The 15848-nt window shown below is 36.8% G+C and overlaps 1 protein-coding gene across 6 annotated transcripts in view; it reads left to right on the top strand.

Annotated features, from left to right (window-relative positions):
- The window catches only part of TMEM117 (transmembrane protein 117), a 472857-nt gene that overhangs the window by 379200 nt on the left and 77809 nt on the right, over positions 1-15848 (top strand). For all 6 annotated transcript variants that reach the window (XM_027595076.1, XM_027595072.1, XM_027595073.1 and 3 more), the window contains one exon: positions 11745-11904. In XM_027595076.1, coding sequence (XP_027450877.1) covers positions 11745-11904 — 160 coding nt within the window. The remainder of the gene's footprint in view (positions 1-11744; positions 11905-15848) is intronic.

Below are 15848 nucleotides of genomic sequence, written 5' to 3'. Positions count from 1 at the left end.
CTTCTCCAGGTTAAATAAATTCACTTATTCATTCAGTTGTTTTTTAAGTGCCAATAATGTGCCAGTCCTTGGTAATAAGTAATAAACAACACATCCTCAACTTCGATGTCTGCTCAGTATTATTTTTCCTAAAACATATGTTCTACTCCACACCTAAAAGTATGAGACACAAATGCTTTCTCCTGACCAAGACTAACTATGCTTTACATCAATAAGCTACTTTTGAGTACCTCTGGGTAAACTAACATCACTCAGACATAAGTAGAAGAATTCAAGCCACTAAAAAAATATGGTCATTTCACTTGCCACCTCTTATATCAAGATCACTAATGCCCAGGAACCTGCATAAGCTACAGTGGTTGAACATTGCAGAACTTCAAGGGGTATTGTTTATATTATTAGGATGTCAGGACACTGCTCACACAAATTGCAATCTGCATGGCCAAATTCTCCAGCCCAAATGCATCTTTTTCAGACACTTCTTTCATGGCCTTTCAGGATCAAGAGTTATTAGGTTATTGCTCACTTCAATTTGTCGGTGCTTTTTGAGCTCCTGTTGTGGTCAGAATCAGGGCACTTCTCTTCATGGAGTAATAGAGAGATATAAAGATAAATAACATATAAATGTATGGTTTATTGGACAACATTAGAGTCTAATAATTTCCTTTGCAGACTCCAGATCCCAATGAAGCCACAAACAAGTTGAGTTAATAACTGCATCTCCTTTCTCAGGGATTTGTCTTAACAAATGTGTTCAGTTTGGCCAAGAACTGGCAGTGACATTTACTTAATACAAGCCCTTTGGAGAATCTGTGCTCTTTCACTAGTCACTTAGCAAACATTACCTTTGTATTTCCTTGGTGCTTCCTGATCTCAAGAATAGGATACCAGAAGGACACTAAACCATTTCCTTACCAACTTCCTAAAGAGAAAACTTCACTTCATTGCTAGGCTACAGTGCTAAGTAAACTTACCCATTTCAGGATGGGAACTGGCCTGAGGATCCAAGTGGTGATTGTCTCATAGAATTGCGATGGTGGCATGCCTGGGTGGCACAGTTGGTTAAGCCTCTGACTCTTTGTTTTGGCTCAGGTCACGTGATCTCAGGGTGGTGATACAGAACCCCACATTGAACGCCATGCTCAGAGTGGAGTCTGCTTCAGATTCTCCTTCCTTTTCCTTCTGTCCTTCCTACTCATGCACTCTCTCTTTCTCTCTCTCTGTCTAAAATAAATAAATCTGTAAAAAAACAAACAAAAAAAAAGAATTGCAGTGGCAACATTGATAATTAAAACAAGGAAAATGTAAGGTTTGGCATTCTCTCATGGCCATCTGTGACTTCTTTGTGCTGGTACTTAGTGTTCAGAGGGGAACTGGATATTTGAATTGGCTCTCAGTTTTGCAGTGAAAAGTGAAGGAAAGTATTCTTCTGCTAATGCCTGCTTGTTGTATTTTTTCTCTGTAAACAACATGGTTAGAAATTATGATATTAAATCATTTTAAATTCCATTGCCATACCACATTTCATTTCATATGTTTAGCACTTTGAAATATTACACCTTAATTGTAAAATTACATTTGCTATCTTGAGCCAAGCATTCTTTTATTATAGTGATAACCTTAAACCTTTAATTTTTAATAGGATTCTCAGATTTTTATTTTGCTATGAGAAATTATGAAACATGATCTGACTTGTTTTAGTTGAGTTTCAACATTTTGTAAAAAAGAAATAAAAGTGATTTTTATTTCCTTTTAGATGTTACAATAATTGTGCAGCATGATCAGAAAGGAATGTGATATTCATGACTAGAATAAAAGATTATAGACATTTTAGAGCATGAATAGTAACAAATATATTAAAACACATAAAAGCATAATTATGTTGAATCACATGAAATGCTATTTTTAGTAGTATAAAACATGGTCAAATTTTGGCAAGTTTATTTGGCTCAACTTGTATTAGGGGATTCTTTACGTTCCTGCTACCTAGTTTTATTCAGATAAAATTGTGTAATAGTAATAAAACTGTATAATAGTAATAGTAACTCTAAGTTACTCTAAGACCTTAGAACCTAATGTAAGTTCTTCTGTGTCTTCACTTAATGCCTGCTTTCAGGCTATTTGACTCTGCAGTAAGTGTATCTTAAAATGGTTATGAATGGAAGAAGGAAAACAATATTAACTAATTTAGTTACTTAAAATGAATGTTCAGTATTTTTAAAAATCCAGAAGTTAGGGCACCTGGGTGGCTCAGTTGGTTAAGCGTCTGCCTTTGGCTCAGGTCATGATCCCAGGGTCCTGGGATCAAGTCTTGCCTCAGGCTCCCAGCTCCATGGGGAGTCTGCTTCTCCCTCTGCCCCTCTCCCACCATGCTCTTGCTCTCTCTCTCTCTCTCTCAAATAAATAAATAAAATCTTTAAAAAAAAATCCAGAAGTTATGGTGAAGAAGTGGTTAGGACTATGAATTAAACCAGGTTTTGGGGATTATCTGGATTTACTTACGTGTTCTACTCTGTCCCTGATCACCAACTCTAATAGATAATTGAGTAGGATGTAAAATGAGTATGTTTTCAGGTAAGACCAAGATGATATTAAGGTTTTTTTTAGAATATCTGTAGATTTTTAGCTGAAGAAAGAAAGTGCTTTGCTATAGGCTGAGTCCTTCTCAGAATCAATAATTTCTCATTTCAGCTGTCACCGGCAATCTGTGTGACATGAGCAAGTCCCTTAACCTCTGTAGAAGCATTTTATTTGTGCACTGTACGAGTGACTCCTAGTGCACACACAAAATTTGCACCTCCTTACCAATAATTCTGTGGTTCCTAGGAGCCCACCCAGTGGTTGGGAACCACTGGATTAGAAAAGCTCTGTTAACCCTTCTTGGTCTCACATTCTAACTCTCTCTCTCTCTCTCTCTTTTTAAGATTTGTTTATTTATTTATTTTTCGAGAGAGAGAAAGAGAGAACACAAGTGGGAGGGGCAGAGGGAGAGAGAGACAGAATCTCAAGCAGACTCCTCGCTGAGGATGGACCCCAACGCCAGGCTTGATATCATGACCTTGAGATGACCATCTGATCTGAAACCAAGAGTCAGATGCTTAACCGACTGCATCACCCAGGTCCCCCCAACACACCTTTTTTTTTTTTTAAAGACTCTTACTAATCTAAGAGAAATCAACAACAATTGAGGAAAAGCAAACAAACTAGAAATCTGAAAACATGAAATTAAGACTAACCACTCAAGCTGATAATTATGTAGGAGTTTTTTTTTTCATTTGACTGGTAGCCAGAAACCAGAGACAGTGAAATTGATAAGCCAGAGTTTCCAGCTTGTGTTGGCTGCAGTGTGAAAGGAAATAATCCAGATAATTGTTTAATTGGATGCTACTTGAAAAAGAAGCTGGAACTCCCCAAGGATCATGGTCCAGAGTAAACATCTTTTCAATCATATTGGTTAAATAAGAACCCAAGGATGTTGCATTGATGACCAGCATTTATGAGGTTCCATTTTTACTGCCATGAAAATATTCCTTTTAACTGTTCCCTGCCAGTTCTTGTCAGTCTCTGTCAGTTTTACTTTTCAATGTTAAGTATTCTGGATGATAATTTTCCAATATTATACTTGTAATGAAAAAGGAAAATAAATGAAATCCTTAGCTACACAGTTACAGGAGGATAATATTCAAGAGCTTCCTATGAGAGGCAATCCATATGAAGGTTATGACACAGATCGTCATAAGTCAGCCTGGATGAGAACCATTTTATATCACTTATATCTTATATTTTATTTAACTTATAAAGTCTGTAACCCAGGTGAACTTTCTGTGACTCAGTTTCTGCATTTGTGAATTGGGGGTGGTGATAATAGGGTTTTAGTAAGGATTATACAAGTTAATTTGTGTAAAGTGTTTATACCAATGCCTGGCATGTTTTAAGTGGCACATAACTGTAATAATAATTTACTACCATTGCTGTTTCCTTTGTAGCTGTTTCACATAGGAGTGACTGTTTTTGTATAATCTGAGTCATGGTTCTTTTAAACTGGTGTTCTGACTGAATTATCATAGCATGGTAAAGTCTGTCAATTTTACAAGTAGTGGCTGAGAAAAACAAACCACATGCAATACATTTCCTTCTGTAGCTCTGTCTAGAGAGGGGGCTAAGTATCATTTTGGAAGTGGAATGACCAATAAATGTATTTTGGTCCCTTTTTTTCCTTTCCTTATTCCATTTGCTTGATACTTTGTTTTTAGGGCTCTTTCTCTGAGCTGTATACCCTAATATTTAATGATTGTCATTTTTATTCTTTTTATACTAGTAAATATTAAATATCAGGCAGAATACTTCCTTTAATTTCCCTTTGGAGTAATAAGATATTACCAATAACTTTTTCTTGATATCTGCAGCAATACTCTCTGTCAAATCAGAAGTACTTAATAAAGCCAGGAAAATATCTATGAAAAACTCTCAGAATATTATATAGTGGATAATGAAAATATATCAAATAAAACAAATATCCAAGAGATGAACTTAGGAAGCTTTCACACAGCAGGCATTATGATAAATTCCAAGTACCAAAAAGTTTTAAGATTAATTTTAATGATTGTATTCACTATGAGATTATTAACATGAATAAGAATAATTCCTTTGTAAATCTTGAAAGAGATGAGATTTCTGATGGCTCAGCAAACACTTATTCCAAACTTCCGGATTTTGATACCTAAAAATGTGCCTCTGAATATTTAATTTTACATTACCAATTTACATATTTAGACCAATGAAGTAACATTAGAGTATGAACTCCTGTGTAATCAACTGTCCTCACAAAATGAGATCCAGGTATCTCTCAAAAAAAGTACAGGAGTGATATTAAAAATACTAACCTGTAGACTTCTAGAGGAGATGGTGGAGTAGAAGGATCTTAAGCTCACCTCATCCCATGGATACAACTAGATAACACCCACATCAGTGTAAATAACCCAGAAAATGACCTGAAGACTGGCAGAACAGACTCCACAGCTAAATGTAAAGAAGCGACATCAAAGAGGGTAGGAAGGGTAGAGATGTGGCCTGGGGCCAAAGGGACCTGCATGACTTTCCCTAAGAGGGAGAGACATAGGGGGCATGGAGAGGGGAGCGAAGCAAACACTCACACCAAGCACCCTAGGCACCAGGGACCCAAATGGGGAAGACAAATTTCTATAACATTTGGCTTTGAAAATCAGTGGGGCCTAACAATCAGTCAGACTTAAAATCTGGAACATTAAAAATCAGTAGGCTAGGCTCTGGGAGAGCCAGGAGGGCAGAGCCCCCACCTGTAAAGAGACAGCACAACAAACAGTCCTGCTGAGATACAGCATAGAAGCAGCAGTTTGAAAAAAGCCTGGGGTACACAGAAAGGATATTTATTTGCTAATCTCAGAGCATGTTCTGGAGGGACAGGGATCTTTGGGAGACCCCTCTAAGAACAAAAGAACTGGTGGGCACCTTTTCCCTCCATGGCCCCCCAGCCTAGCTACAAGGACACCTTCAGGAACCAGCACCAAGCAACACTCTCCACCTAGCTTGCTAATAGTGCATACCATCCATGCTTACATCTGTGGATCTGCCCCCTCCAACCCAGCTGGCCTAGCAGGAGTTTACCCTGGTGGCTGCAGGTCCTCTCACTCAGTGGATGAGAATAGACTTTGCTGGCACCACATGTCATGCCCCCTCCAATATGCCCTTGGTCACAGCCCATTCAAACTGGTGCCACAAGCCTGGCAATATGCAAACAGACCCACCAAAGGCCATCACCACTCCAAAGTGACTCCTGCCCCAAGGAGAGGAGAAGATAACCATACACACACTGGTCTAACTGAAGGCATTATCACCAGCAAAAGTTTCTCAAGGGACAACACAGAGAAAGCACCCTGCAGTTCAGTGCTACTGCGTCTCTGGCAAATGCCTGGTCTGACTCAATTTAAGCCCAAGGCAGCCCCAGACTGGCCAACTAACAACACAGGGACCAAACCCTGCCTACAGTAGACAAAGAGAGCCATTGCAGATGAATGGATTGAAGGCAAATGTGGCTCAGCCAAAACAGTAGGGCTCGTGCAACACACACAGAGAATACCCCTGAAGTGCCAGGTTCTGGTGAACAGGGAACATTGCACTGCAGGGCAGGACCTTTTCCTCATAAGGGCGCTAAACTCAAAGCAGGAGATGTAGCTGACTTTGCTAACACATAGAAGCAGACACAGAGAGTCAGATAATATGAGGAGACAGAGGAATATGTCTCAAATGAAAGAACAGGAAAGAATCACAGTAAAAAAAGCTAAACAAAATGGAGATAAATAATAATGAAGTAATGGTCATAAAGATATTCACTGGATTTGAGAAAAGAATGGAGGACCTCATTGAAATCCTCAACAAAGAGATAGAAAACATCAAAAAAGAACCAATCACAGATGAAAGACTCAGTAACTGAAATTGAAAATATGCTACATGGAATAAATAGTAAACTAGAGGAAGAAAAGAATGTATCAGTGACCTTGAGGACAGAGTAATGGAAAGCAATCAAGTTGAACAGGAAAGACAAAAAATAATAATAATAAATGAAAATAGACTTAGAGAACTCAAAAACGCCACCAAGCATAATAACATTTGCATTATAAGGAACCCAGAAGAGAAAGAGAGAAAAGGAAACAGAAAATTTATTTGAAGATATAATAACTAAAATCTTCCCAAATCTGGGGACAGAAATAGATATCTAAATCCAGGAGTCACAGAGAGCCCCCAAAAGAATCAACCCAAGAAGGTCCAATACCAATAGTCATTAAAATGACAAAACGTAGTGATAAAGAGAGAATTTTAAAAGCATCAGGAGAAAAGAAAATAGTTACATACAAAAGAAACCCCATAAGGCTATCAGCTGACTTTTCAGCAGAAACTTTGCAGAACAGATGAGAGTGGCATGATATAGTCAGTGTTGAAAGAGAAAAACCTGCAACCAAGAACAGTCTATCCAGCAAGGCTATCATTCAAAATAGAAGGAGAAATAAAGGATTTCCCAGACAAACAAAAGGTAAAGGAATTCATGAGCACCAAATCTGACCTACAAGAAATATTAAAGGGAACTCTTTGAGTTGAAAGGAAAGACCACAATTTGCAGTAAGAAAAGTAGGAAGCACAAAAGCATTAAAATTAAGTATATCTATAAAAAGCAGTCAAGGGACTCAAAAATAAAAGGATCTAAAGTATGACACCATATACCTAAACATGGAGGGGAGAGGAGTAAAGAATGAGTTCAAATTTAAGTGACCCTCAACTTATTATAGGCTGATATATGCATAAGATGTTGAATATAAACCTAATGGAACCACAGATTTTAAAAAACAATACTAATAGACATGCAAAAAATGAAGAGAAAGGAATCTAAGTATATCACTAAAGAAACCCAGCAAACTGTGAGAGAAGAAAACAAGAGAAGAAAGGAACAGAGGAGAAGTACAAAAAAACCCCATAAAACAAGTAATAAAATGGCAATAAGTACATACCCATCAATAGTTACTTTGAATGTAAATGGCCTAAATGGTCTAAACAAAAGACATAGGTAATGGAATGGATAAAAAAGCAAAAACTATCCATAAACTGCCTACAAAAGACACTTCAGACCTAAAGGCACATGCAGATTGAAAATGAGGGGAGAAAAAGGATTTGTCATGCAAATGAAAGGAAAACTTTCACTATTTGCAGATGACATGATACTATATGTAGAAAACCCTAATAACTACACCAAAACACTACCAGAACAGATAAATGAATTCAGTAAGCTCACAGGATACAAAATAATATACAGAAGTTTTTTCCATTTTTTATACTAATAGTGAAGAGGCAAAAAGGAAATTAAGAAAATCTCATTTACAATTGCACCAAAAAAATAAAATACCTAGGAATAAACTTAACCAAGGAAGTCAAAGACCTATACTCTGAAAACTATAAAACACTGAAAAAAGAAATTGAAGAGAACACAAAAATTAGATAGTCCATGCTCATGGATTGTAAAAACAAATATTGTTAAAATGGCCACATTACCCAAAGCAATCTATAGATTTAATGCAATCCCTATCAAAATAGTAACAGAATTTTTCACAGAACTAGAACAAAGAATCCTAAAATTTGTATGGAACCACAAAAGACCCCAAATAGCCAAAACAATCTTGTAGAAGAAGAACAAAACTGGAGTATCACAATCCCAGATATCAAGATACACTACAACACTATAGTAATCAAAATAGTATGGTACTGGCACAAAAATGACACATAAATCAATGGAACAGAATGGAGAGCCCAGAAATAAACACAAGTTTATGTGGTCAATTAATTTTGGACAAAGGAGGCAAGAATATGCAATGGGAAAAAGAAAGTCTCTTCAACAAATGGTGTTGGGAAAACTGGACAGCTACATGCAAAAGAATGAAACTGGACCACTTTCCTACACTATATACAAAAATAAACTCAAAATGGATTAAAGACCTAAATGTGAGACCTGAAACCACAAAAATTCCAGAAGAGAGCACAGGCAGTAACTTCTCTGACATTGACTATAGCAACATTTTTCTAGATATGTCTCCTGAGGCAAGGAAAATAAAAAGCTTCTGCACAAGAAAGGAAAATCAACAAAACTAAAAGACAACCTATTGAATGGGAGAAGATATTTGCAAATGACATATCTGATAAAGGGTTAGTATCCAGAACATATAAAGAACTGATACAATTCAACACCAAAAAACCCCAAATAATCTAATTAAAAAATGGGCAGAAGAAATGAATAGACATTTCTCCAAAGAAGACATCCAGATGGCCAACAGACACATGAAGAGATGCCCAACGTCACTCATCATCAGGGAAATGCAAATCAAAACCACAGTGGGATATCACCTCATTCCTGTCAGAATGGCTAAAATCAAAAATTCACGAAACAACAAATGTTGATGAGTATATGGAGACAAAGGAACCCTGGTTCACTGTTGGTGGGAATGAAAACTGGTACAGTGAACATGGAAAACAGAATGGACCTTCCTCAAAAAATTAAAAATAGAATTACCATATGATCCAGTAATTACATTACTGGGGATTTACCCTAAGAATACAAAAACACTAATTCCAAAAGATATGTGCATCTCTATGTTTATTGTAGCATTATTTATAATAGCCAAATTGCGGAAGCAACCTAAGTGTCCCCTGATTGCTGAATGGATAAAGAAGAGGTGCTACACACACACACACACACACACACACACACACACACACACACACACACACACACAATGGAACATAGTCATAAAAAATGAAACCTTGCCATTAGAAACAGCATGTATGGATATAGAGTATAATGCTAAGTGAAATAAGTCAATCAGAATAAGACAAATGCCGTATGATTTCACTCATGTGGAATTTTAAAAACAAAACAAATAAATAAAATAAAAAAGAGACAAACCAAAAAATAGACTCTAAACTATAGAGGACAAACTGTTGGTTACCAGAGGGGAGATGGGTGGGGGATGGATGAAATAGGTGATGGGGATTAAGAGGACATTTATCAGGAGGAGCACTGCATAATGTATCGAATTATTGAATCACTATAATGTACACCTGAAACTAATATAACCCTGTATAGTAACTAGACTGGAATTAAAAAAAAAAAAAGGCAGATCCAACTGGAATGTCTTTTTGGCATTTACTCCTGTCATAATGCCTTGCCCTTGGATGAAATTCTGGTGATAGAGAGGGCATCTCATCCTGATAAGGGTGAAAGTTGCATTAAAGATAGAGGAGAAGGAAGATAAAAGGAGCATTGTTCTGACTGATAACTACTAGGCCAATATGATATCCAAGGATATCTCATTTCATGAAATATATAAACTTTGTACTTGCTTAAGAGGAAAAAAACAAAAAATACGAACAAATTGACAACCTGGAGAGAGATTCGTTTAAAATCCTATTATTCTTATGTTTGACCATATAATATTTGCTATTTCTTTCTATTGAATTATAATAGTTATTTAGGATTTCTCCCATGCTTAATTAACCCATTTAAATTTCTGGAAATGATCAAAGGTATTCTAAATGGTAATAGAGACAATCTGTAATTTATATTTTGAAGATCATGAGTGAAATTTCTTTTGATAGTTTACATAAGTTAATTTTATTAGAAATGTTTATTTTTCAAAAAAAATTTAAATATATCTTTACTATTTATGGGGGTGGGAAATCTAAGGGGGGGTCCATTATATTCATTCTATCAAAGTATAACTTGTTACAAATAAGAAGTTGTGAAAAGCAAACCCAGTGTTTAGGTTTAGAAATCTATGCTTTGTTCAACTGAAAAGAGGTGGTCTAGGATGGTCCATATTATTCTTTTTTTGTATCAATTATTATCAGACATCAGAGGGCAAAAACAGTTTGTTAATTGCCAAAACGGGTATGTCTTCTTCTAAGGTATTATTTCACCTCCATATATTTTCTTCCATTTTTCTTTTCTTTTCTTTTTTTTCTTTATTTCCCTTTTTCTTCCTTTCGATTAAGATTATTTTCAAAATAATTACTCTTTTTTATTTTCCTTTTTACAATTCAAATGAGATCAGGTGCATTCAGGGTGGTATAGCCGTAGACTCCTTTTTACAATTCAAAATGATATCCAGATACCAATATAGCTCTGAAAGCAGAGGCTTAATTACATTATAGACAATTCTCTGGCAGATTAAATTTGCCACCCACATTTCAGATTTACTTTGAATGTCAATATTAAAGACTAATTTAAGGGGTGCCTGGGTGGCTCAGTCAGTTAAGCATCTGCCTTCGGCTCAGGTCGGCTCAGGTCATGATCCCCAAGTCCTGGGACCTAGCCCCACGTCAGGCTCTCTGCTCAGCAGGGAGCCTGCTTCTCCCTCTCCTTCTGCCTGCTGCTCCCTCTGCTTGTGCTCTGTCTCTCTATCCAATAAATAAATAAAATCTTAAAAAAATAGAAAAGAAAGACTAAGGACTCTTGATTTTTATAGAAAGCTTAATTGTTACAACTTCCACAAACATTCATTGAACTCCATCTGATACAATTATGTAAGATTTTATAGGGGTTATAAAGATAAAAGATAAGGTTAGTATCTTACAACAAGGAATGGGTAATCAAATATGGTGTGGCCTAGACAGGTCACTAGACCACAAGCCATCTATGACACAAGTCCTATGAGGAGAAATGGCTACACAGTTGGTGTGTAGAGGTGGTTCTTTCATCCTCAGGCTATGAGGATGATGATGGGATTGGTCTAACTATCCCTCTCTTTTATAGGACAATAATAGAATCCAAAGACTTGTTCATCACTCACCATCTGCCTTATGCTCTTACATATGCATGTCTACTACCCTCAGTAAATGATGCACATGTAATGAGAGCTACACACCAGTGTTCTCTTTGGGACACATATTGCACTAGCCAAGGCTATTTGTAATATTTTTGTTGTTAGTTATTTGTTCTGTAATCATTATCTTCATGTTCTTAAGGGAAAATCTTGGGGTGGATGCTATTATATCTTTTTTAAATTGCTTTTGGAAGAAAGCACTTAATTTACTTCTTTGTTCATCTTCATTTTGGTGAATATGCCTTGGCAAAGGGTCGGCATTGAAGACTGCACAGGTAACAGGCAGTCTTCACTGTCTATATTATTATGTCTAACGTTCTTTAATGAACATCTTGTTCCTTGCAGGACGGTTCTCTTTACTCTGACTTCCGTGGTTGTACTTGTCATTACAACTGACTGGATCAGCTGGGACAAGCTGAATCGGGGTTTTTTGCCCAGTGATGAAGTTTCCAGAGCATTCCTGGCTTCTTTTATCTTGGTCTTTGACCTCCTTATTGTAATGCAGGTAAGTGTTTTTGCATTTCCCTTCTGTCACTAAAGCCACTCTATGCTTTGTTACCAGTATAACAAACAGTGTATGGACAGTGAAGAGCTCCATAAAGCGAGAGAAGGGCATAGTTTACAGTTATTATTGATGGGGACTTCTCTGATCATAGTTTCAGCAGTTTTACTGGGAGGATATGCCAACTGGGCTTTTATAAAAGGAGCACCAAAAATTCATTGTATGAACATTGCAAGGTGGGTGCTGAGAAAGCGTACAGAATGGTGGTGTTTTCTGCCAAGGCTTCAAAACAAGGCAAAATAACAACAAAAAACCCTGTTATTTAGTAAATGAAAAGCTGCAGAGATGAGGATGATATAAAGCCAGCAAAGCAGGGATAAGCAATTGCCAAAGCAACTCAGGGTTTTATAGCAGTTGAAATGGAATGATGTAAAATGCTTTTTCTGGTTATGGAAATTATCACTTTCTTTCAGAACTCCTAACTAAAGATCATTCCATTTTCATGTAAACATATTTCTGCCCTGCTCAGCAACAGACTGTTTGTACAATAGCATTCCACTAACCAGTGCTACTTGTGTCATCTGCTGTGAATGCTTTGGGGTCCTAGGACCCCAGAATGGAGGAATGTTCCTTTGTATGAGGCTGAAAGAAACATTAACTATTTCTTGGCACTTTATCTTGCTCATTAAATGTACATTCATCAGCTAGACGTTTTCTTATTGGTTTCAGAAGGCAATTTGGGGTTTTCCCCTTTGAGGCATTATAAGTTACCAGAACAAAGTCACAGTTGCTGAAGGGAAGGTAAACACCATTGTGTTCCAAATTTATGTGAGATTTCACAAGATAGCAGATTGGTTTTCTCATTTCTAGAGGAAAGAAAGGCCTTTATAAGTGATATTCTGTAGTATCTTAAAAGAGAATAACTGTTTGGTTTTTGTTTTGTTTTGATTTAGTTTTTTGCTATATAATATAGCCCAGGCATTAGGTTCAAGATGGTTCCTAGAGTATATTGCTATTTCAGTGGATAACAATTTAAAATATGTTATATTTTTAAAAATTACATAAAATTGAATGTTTGTGTCATCTAAAAATTGATGTATTTCTTTTTTATTTTCTGTGGGCTAGTTTAGCATAGTGGAGAAAGTAAGAAAGCATGGTAGGTTCCATATCTGTCTCTTACTTGATATAGGACCTCTTCTGGATATTCATAAAATCAAATGCACTAATGCAATAATGCAGGATGCATTACTTGTTTAGAGGCTGTTTTTATCTTCTTTCATCTAATACTCCTAAATGATACACTTCCTTATGTAAAATATCTGCTTTGGCCAAATGGCCTACTGTACCTCTTTGAACCCATCGTAGAGTCAAAGGTTTTAGTAGCCAAGTAAATCATCATCTTTTGGATTTTTTTTTTAATTTGTATATGTGAGAGCATAAATTTTCTGATTTTGTGCACTATCCATCACCTTCTACCCTCTTTTACATCGTTTTAATTATTGTTCCAATAAGGTCACTAAAATCAGGGACTCGGAGGGGGAAAATGTGACATTACAATTTATGGTATTATGGACTCACTCAAAAAGTACTTAGTAGAGAGGGCTAGAAGAAAGGAAGGGTAGTCAGGATTTATATAGGCAGAGTCAGTAGGATTGGGAAGGGGAAGGCATTCTAGATGAAGGAAGTGGCATGAACATGTGGAGTTAGCAAAGTGCTCAACTGTTCAGAGAGTAGCCAGAGCACCGAGTGACTGAAAATGGAGAGTTCATGCTGAGGAATATATCAGTTTGGATCATTTTGGCTGCAAGTAACAATAACCCTGCCAAGCTAGCTTAATCAAAGGAGGGAATGTATTACTGCAATATAAGGATGTCCTACAGAATTAAAGAGGAGGGATGCAGTTATTTTTTAGGGACACACGAAAGCACAGAATAAAGTGCACCAGGGAACCCAGACCTAGCTTTTATTCTCCATCTCTCATCTTTTTTTTTTTTTTAACTTCTGTTTCCTTTTCTTCTCTTACTGTAAAGCAGCATTTTGAGCTTCCCAGTTCGCATGGAAGAAAATGGACGCAGCCAACACCTCAGAAAGAGACCACTCTCTAGTTGTCAGGCCTAATTCCAGATTCTTGAGCGAAGGGATTGCAAGAACTGGATCGCACCCATCAGTGAAATGACTGGGGATGAGTCCACAGAAAAGCAAGGAGATGTCAGTCCTCAAAAGCCAAATTAATCGATGTCTAATAGGAGGAAGAGTCCAAAAGAGGCCTGAGAAGTAGGGCCCTTAACTCTTTTTCTCTCTCCCCCAGTACTGAGTCAGTCAGCCAGGCCAGTGGATTTCTCTTTTGCTATGTCTCTTGTAGCCTAATCCTTCCTTCTCATTTCTCTACTTCTATTCAGTTCTGACTCTCCTCTATACTATTGAAAAATAACCTCCTGTGGAACCTTCTGCTTCCAGATGTCGCCTTGTCCCATACACTCTATGCGGCTCAGCCTCATAAACTTCCAATCTGAAATGCAATGTTGTACATGCCTCTTCTCAGCCAAAGTGACTCATTGTCCAAGAATAAAGTCCAGACTCCAAGAGTGTGTGCTCAATGCCTCCACGATCTGGCCCTGGCTGTGTTTTTCTCACGTGTCTCCTATGCTCTAGCTTTACCCCAAACCAAAGGGCTTGTTGTTTGGCTCTTGACCGCAGCACACTTATTCCAGGATGTCTGTAAGCTTATTTTTCTCCCCAGATGTGTCTCCTCCCGCTCTGCTCATCTAGACCCTACCACTGAGCACCATTCCCATTCCCCCTCATAAAAACCATGTAATCACTTCCTCCATGGAACTCCTGCAGCACTTTTTACCTGGACTACAAATCACCATTTCACTTTTTTCCTGCTCTATGGAACAGGAACCATAGCTTATAACTATATACCCCTGGAGTCTCCCTAACACAGAGTCTTACATGGGCAGCAGTATGCCCAGAGTAGTAACTGCTTAATGAGGATAAAGAAGTGACATTTGAGCACTGAGTCTCAAGCAAACTCTGCCCCCCTTTGGGAGCATCATGTTGAAATTTTGGGAACTAGTGCATGTGAGTCTAAGGAAGAGAGTGCATTTTTGGAAACAGAGCCTTGGAAGGCATATATATTCAAGACATTTAAAAATATATAATACAAATGTCCTAACAAGTCCAAAACCAACTAAACTGTGATCGAGTTCATTTCAGATTCACATATTTCAGACAAAAGAAAAATAGAAAAGTAGCAAAATTAGTGGAAATGGAGGGGATAGTTTTATTAAAAGATTATCTCTCATTGGAATTATTTAAGTGATTTAAAAGCAATTGACCCTAGGCTTTTCTAATACTAGAAAAATTCAACTCACACTATCAAAAGATATTTTAATGTTTGGTAAAAAAAAGAAAAGAAACCTTTAGAAAATGGCACTACTTTTGTAAAGATTTTATCTTAACAAAATTAGTAGGTCAATTCTGAAAACTTTTAGAGAAAGTATAATTATTTTTATGAATATTAAATAGGATTTTTTCTACATTTATCATAGAAATCATTTGTGTATCACATTTTTCTGTAGTTTTAGTAAAGTCACTGGAACCAAAACATAAACAGATGCTAGTAAAATATAACATGTGAGTCACATAATCACACATTTCTACAGTACATGAGAAGTACATTGTAAAAAACTCTTCTCTCTGAAGAAATCTTATCTCAAATTCTGTTTAATGTTTATAATTTTGCTGTTTGATTTTTGTATTCTTTTAGTTCATTGCATAACTATTTAATTTGCAGTTATGTCCCATCCATTCATCTCTTGTTAGATTGAAGAAAAGATATATCTAAATTATGTAAGAGTTAAAAATATAAAGTATTATAGAGTAATCAAAGAAAAAAAAGTGTCCTGGGAGTCCACCTGCTCAAAATAGAGAGAGAGAGAGAG

This window comes from Zalophus californianus, chromosome 9 (genome assembly GCF_009762305.2).
Source record: "Zalophus californianus isolate mZalCal1 chromosome 9, mZalCal1.pri.v2, whole genome shotgun sequence".
Lineage (NCBI taxonomy): Eukaryota > Metazoa > Chordata > Mammalia > Carnivora > Otariidae > Zalophus > Zalophus californianus.
The sequence above is the reverse complement of the archived record's forward strand: the minus strand, read 5'-3'. Positions and strand labels throughout refer to the sequence as shown.